The sequence below is a fragment of the Limulus polyphemus genome, unplaced genomic scaffold (assembly GCF_000517525.1).
Source record: "Limulus polyphemus unplaced genomic scaffold, Limulus_polyphemus-2.1.2 Scaffold505, whole genome shotgun sequence".
Lineage (NCBI taxonomy): Eukaryota > Metazoa > Arthropoda > Merostomata > Xiphosura > Limulidae > Limulus > Limulus polyphemus.
The window spans coordinates 120,834-127,036 of record NW_013666115.1 but is presented as its reverse complement, the minus strand read 5'-3'; the positions used below and the strand labels follow the sequence as shown (position 1 = coordinate 127,036).

At 32.7% G+C, this 6,203-nt stretch overlaps 1 protein-coding gene across 2 annotated transcripts in view; it reads right to left on the bottom strand.

Moving 5' to 3' along the window:
* Positions 1 to 498: 498 nt before the first annotated feature.
* LOC106458723 (Down syndrome cell adhesion molecule-like protein 1 homolog) overlaps positions 499 to 6,203 on the bottom strand; it is a 108,265-nt gene continuing 102,560 nt past the window's right edge. For both annotated transcript variants that reach the window (XM_022384995.1, XM_022384996.1), the window contains exons 21-24: positions 5,918 to 6,100; positions 5,486 to 5,671; positions 3,737 to 3,894; positions 499 to 2,720 (exon numbers count right to left, since the gene is read on the bottom strand). In XM_022384995.1, coding sequence (XP_022240703.1) covers positions 2,604 to 2,720; positions 3,737 to 3,894; positions 5,486 to 5,671; positions 5,918 to 6,100 — 644 coding nt within the window. In that variant the 3' untranslated portion in view covers positions 499 to 2,603. The remainder of the gene's footprint in view (positions 2,721 to 3,736; positions 3,895 to 5,485; positions 5,672 to 5,917; positions 6,101 to 6,203) is intronic.

Here is a 6,203-nt window from a genome sequence, read left to right as displayed (position 1 = left end):
GCTTATCAATCGGAAAACTTCAGATATTTGACCAGGAGCATTTACAAAGTTCGAACATTACAAATCATTTAACTTCAGTGAATTCTCCTCGGACATTATTACTTTTACGAAAACATTACCTAACTTCAACGGTGGAAAATTCGGCGTGTGTGGCTGGTAAATAACAAAGGACAAAGCTAGCTAGCTTCCCGTTAAACGAATTCTACCTACGTCAACTCGTAATTAACTCGCTCGTCGTGAACCCTCGATAAGATATCAAGGAAGTTCCAGACTACAAAGAGGACTTTATATTGCTTTTAAGTTTGTAAAATTTTTTATATAAATTATTGTGTGTAACAACTATTTGTAATAACAGTTATTGTAAATTGTATTGTTTGTATATTAAAACATATTTGTGTTAAAAAAGAAAACTGTGTGTATCAATCATGTTGGCAAATATCATAAACTGACTATATATCGGCTTTTACTTAACTGCTAAATCCAAAGTAAAATTTAACTACTAATTTAAAGTATCATTTAATTAAATTTAAGGCCATTTGAAATCTTAATACGTAACACTCCATAAAACTAGATATTTTCAGTTTTATTCTAAATTCGTAATTTCGGAAATGTTGATTATATGTGAAAAATAACCTTTTGAGAAATTTGAGCGTGCATCACGAAATAATATTTCAATTTTGTTACAATAACTTTAGGTTTTGCTCTAAAATTTTCACTAAAACCGAATGTACAGTATTATACAGAAGCCAATGGTTTATGTGACACTTAAAAGCACACTTACACGTACCTTGAATATCCTAGTAAACATTTAAGTAAACTTGCAAGATCTATAACATTGTGTTTATAAGACATTACTCTCTTAGGCTATTAAAATTTTCAAGAGGAAGAAAACGTCCAATCAAAAACTACATGAAAAATACAAGAACGTACAAAAACTTGATTTTACAACTTAAAATCATTCGTCACTAGTAACACTAAACACATTCGATTGTATTGATTCGTTAGAGTAGTGAAAAAAAAAACATTAACGCACGATCTTAGTTGAATCATAACCTAATAAACATCACCAGTTTGATTTGGGTTGTCAGAAAAAAAATGGATGTAACGAACGACACTAATCGTAGTATATATGCTCATACTTGGTACTAATAATAGCTTTCAGGCCGAGTGTGACCTAGTAGTTAGCTTTAAAAGCGGGGTATGGATTAAAAGGTCTAGGGTTCGAGACGTGATGCTACTGAACACGATCAGCAAATTTCTGAGATGTGGGCGCGTCATAAATGGGACAATCCACAGCCCAACACAGTAACCACTACTGCTCACTGTGCATTTCGAATGAAGGCATTATATTGACATTAATATTCACGATAAATTTAAACAGCTTTATCTTTACATTTTGAACATTTCTTCTCTTCATTCAAGAACATAATTCATTGTATCATACAAATCTTAATATTTGTAATTTGGAATGAATAATAAGAATCTTCGCTATCAAATGTAGCATATGGGAAATTTATCGAGTTGTAGACGAATATTGTAAATACACGAGATTAAATCAGGTGTTACAGACATAAACATTCATTTATTTTGTTACAGGCGCGGCTATGTAATTACGGCTATAAATACTGTTAATATTTCCTTAGTGTTAAATTAATGTTGTTCAAATACTGAACAATTTGTAAAAATGCTATCATAAGAAGTTTAATATTTTGTTCAAGAAAAGGAGTTTTATTACAGTTATTGAGAATTCAATATAAATTACATTAACTAAACGTATCAAAAGATGATCAAGACTTTGAGGTATGGAATAAATTCTTACATTTTAAGTATAATTTCGGCAATCAAGTAAACGCTTGACGTCTCAAGAAGTATAAAAAATACGAGCATTTTGTTTTCATTAAATAGGTGAAATGGCGTTTTCAAAACAGCTAACAGCATTTTCGCGCATTCATCATGATAATATTATTTACAACGAGCATTTATTTATTTATCAAAAATTTGTCAAATATACGGCATTTGGCAAAACATCCAGTCAAGACACGCAAATATTTAATAAATATAACTATCCATAATTTAGAAGTGCTTACTAGAAGGAAAACTACCAGTCAATAGCACTGGCCTACTACATGGCTACTCTTAACGAAATAGCGAAACTGTCTGTCATAAATATAGAGCCCCAAAAAAGTTGAATGTGATGAATGTGTTCAGCAAGATATCGCTACTCTTACCTTAGACCTTCAGATTCACAGCTCGGCACGCTAACCACCATGCCACGGCTGACCATCTTCTGTTAGAAATGCATTGTTTAAACTTTTTTTTATTTCTTTTACTAAATCTTTTTTGTTAGCACTATTTTTCATAGAGTTAATTTATAAGAAAATTTTGAAACTGTGGCATATTGATTTATATCTTAAATATAACGTGAGGTGTCAGCGAAACCTTGTAAGACTAGCAAATATAATCTATTGAAGTACACACAATATTAATTAAAAAATAATAAAACAACATATAATGAATTCTTGGATCCACATAACAAGGGAGCAAGTGAAATAAGTAAAAGGAAATATATATTTTCATAGATCAAGAATCACACTTTGAAAAAATTATGTATATGATGACCAGTCTGATTCTTTACGTATCCTTCCGCAGACAAAAGGTCTCGATGTTGAAGGCGGCAGGACATCGGGCTTCAGTGCCTCATAGGGTCGATCAGGACGGCACTGGTAAAAAAGATATATCGTTTAACACCTGAAAGACTTATAATATAAAAAAAGAACTGTTATTATGTTAAACAAGTTTTCTAGAAGATTTTTTTGACAGACTAATACTAGCTTAAAAATAAACCGCTATTGCAAGAAAGAGTGAAAATAATAATGATAAGAGGTGTGTGTGCAAATAAAATAAATGCATTTAGAATAAAATATAAAAATTGGCAGTAAATACTAGAAACATAAATACGCTATAGTCACTTGTTTGCTTTAGTAGGTTCGTGCAAGGCTACATAAGGTTGATCTACCTCCGCATAACCGTTCCTAAATTTGAACTGATAGACTATATGCAAGACAGCTGGTCAACAGTACAAATCCACAAACTCTCATCGTCATTCTTGTGGAACATCCACGGCCCCAAGTGCCGAGCAAATTTTTATGACAAAAAGTCGCGAATATTCGGATCCAAGATTCAGGCATGCTAACCACTAGATATGCCTGGCCATGGATTAGAGACAAGCAGATGTGATGGCCTTCCAGGAACTTCTGGTGTTTCCAGAGACGTCGATTGTACGGACATATCTTGAAACGTTTGTAAAAGTTCTTTTAAAAAAGTTTTATACTTTTCGCGTTTGTATGCTTGAATACAATAAAAAAGTGGAACGAAAAACTGCAATATTTAAACGTCGCGAAATAAATTTCCTAGTTTCTTTTACTTTCACATTTTCAACTTTCAAACTTTAACATGTGTATGAGCTTAGTTGTTATTTTACAAAAACTTTTTGATTCTCCTGTCTCTAAACAAGTAACAATATATATATATATTACATAAAAACCGGGTGTTTATAAAATCAAAATTACGATAAATAATAGTATTAAACATGAAAAAACTTGGAATATACACTCGCGACTATATATTTCTTTTAGTATAGATATATTCGAAAAATAAATGTTTAATATTTGGTTAGATTGAAATTAATGTTAATTTGGAATCAATATTTAGTGTTATGCTAAACGAGTAAATTTACCTGCCTGCTTACGTAGATGTTGTCTCCTCTCGCGTCGCCACATCGTCGATTGAGAGTGTGGGATGCAGATGTGCTTGGTTGACTGACGTGGAATTCTGGTACAGCTATTGTGTCATAGGGCAAAGCATAAGGATGAAGTTCCTGTTCGCGTGACAGACCTGTTAATTACAAAGCCCCTCATAAAAAATTAAAAACTTTTAACAGCAACATTATTGCTAGCATAATAAACGACAATTGATTATTAATAGAGAATCAAACCCAACAAATACTAAGAAAATGTTTCCGTGAAATGCAACATACGAATAAAACACTAACAAATGCAAAGTAGGCTTAAGACTACCTGGGCCTATCTACACTCTTGATTATATTCTCTTAGCATACAGTACGGAAGTTATACTACCTAAAGAAGTCTGTGACAACTCAAAATATACAGCAACGTAAAAATCGCCTCAATCTTAATACAGTTTTAAAAACAGTCATATAGCTATAGTATGTTAGAATTTCACATACATGCTATTAATATTAAAACGGTATATAATTTTTCTTTTAGTTGTACAAGTTACATGATGGACGTGGTAATAAATAGAACGCTATGATTAAATGTAAGGAAATAAAATGATAAACTGATGAATTACAGCATGTGACTTTGGTGAGGTTTCTATAGAATAGGCTGGATTATCTGTAAAATATTCATGAACATTGAATCAGTGGTCTTGACCACTGGAGTTAATTAACAAGCATTCTCATTTTGCTCCAGTACTATTATCACAAAATTACTGGAAAATCTACTAAACCTGCAGATCATTTTCGAATATACGTCCTCACACCTGTGTTTTGCTGTTTACACAGAAGGTTAATTAAACTTTAAATTAATGAATTACATGTGTTTATGCAGTAGCTTGTCGCTGTATATCCGAACCATAGCGCCATAGACGACACCTCAACACACCTATATGTATATTGTATACAGCGAATTCCCGATCATCCGGCAGTGCAATGACGTCACGTTAACCTACGGCTGGAGATACCTGTCACAACAGTTGCTTGAATTAATAATCCTACAGCGAAATTGTTAAATTATGTAGAATCAAAGAACACAATCTTCCAAAGTAGATCGCCTTTAATGTTTTCCAATAAAGCTGAAAAGCTCGCCCAACAAAACGTTTAGTACAGCAACCGTATCCGAATCCACACCCCAGCTCAATACAGAGCAACGTCCTCATCCACAAAGTAAATGTTATAGCTGTGAAAGAGTAGCTCCAATCAAAAATAGGACATTACTATTAAACATCAGTACCGTTTAAATGATAATAAACAAGAAACTGGAGTTAGCGAACGTTTACGTGTCAAAAATTCATAAACTTCAAACTACAAAGAAACTGCGAGTAGTTTCTTTGTAGTTTGAATTCATTTGACCACATACATATTATATTGATTTAGTTCCAATTGACTTTTGTGCCTTTGATTTGCCTAAATGCGCACGTACTGTGGAAAATCTGTCAAGTTGTGTGGTCAAAGATTAATTTGGACGTCCTTCTTCAGAAAAACTTGTTGTGATTGGTATTGTAATGTCCGGCAGTAGTGAATACTGTAATCGTGGTAATTTGATTAATCACGATCGCTCATAGAAGAAATAGTTCCAAGGTCAGCAGCAGAATCAAAACTTTTTTTTTCATAAAATGGGATTAATCTTCAATAATGCATTATTGAGCAGGTAAGCAGTGAATATGGTTCAATTTTGTTGCTTACCACCACCACCAAGAAGAGCTGATGAAATAGGACGAGAATGGCTATTTGAAGATGACGATCTCTGAGTTCCTTCATCGCTTGATATTCCTCCCGCCATACAACCATGCTCATTTGAACCATCTATTTCTTTCAGAACCATTATTTCACCTCCACGCCTAATTTTGGATTGTGAGCTCCCGGAGCCATCTGGTGATAAAAAAGGGTATATAAAGTTATTTTCTGTTAATAATCCATTGTGGTCTTTATTTATTTATTTAACAGTGATGTTTCTATATAAAAAATTGTATTTATCTAAACAATCATTTCTCACAAAGTATGAGATTTTTCATATTCGACTTGAAAAAGTTTATTTCATTTGAAAGTGTTTACAAAAATTAATTTTTAAGGTATTCAACATCATCATTATGACAACTATATTTATTATAAACATACCACTACTAGGACTGTAATGAGAATTACGACGCCGACATAAGACGCAACCTACGACGATAATGATGATGACGATGACAACAGAAGTGACGACAGGAACAACGATCGTGATATCCAGAAGAAAAGGGAAATGAGATTCTATATCTGAAGGTGTAGGTATGATCATGTTGATGTCTGGGACAGCCTCTTCAAATTATACAAAAAAGGCATTTTTATGAGTTATGTTTACCCATAGTTACAGATCGAAATAGTCGCGTTATATATATATATATATATATATATATATATA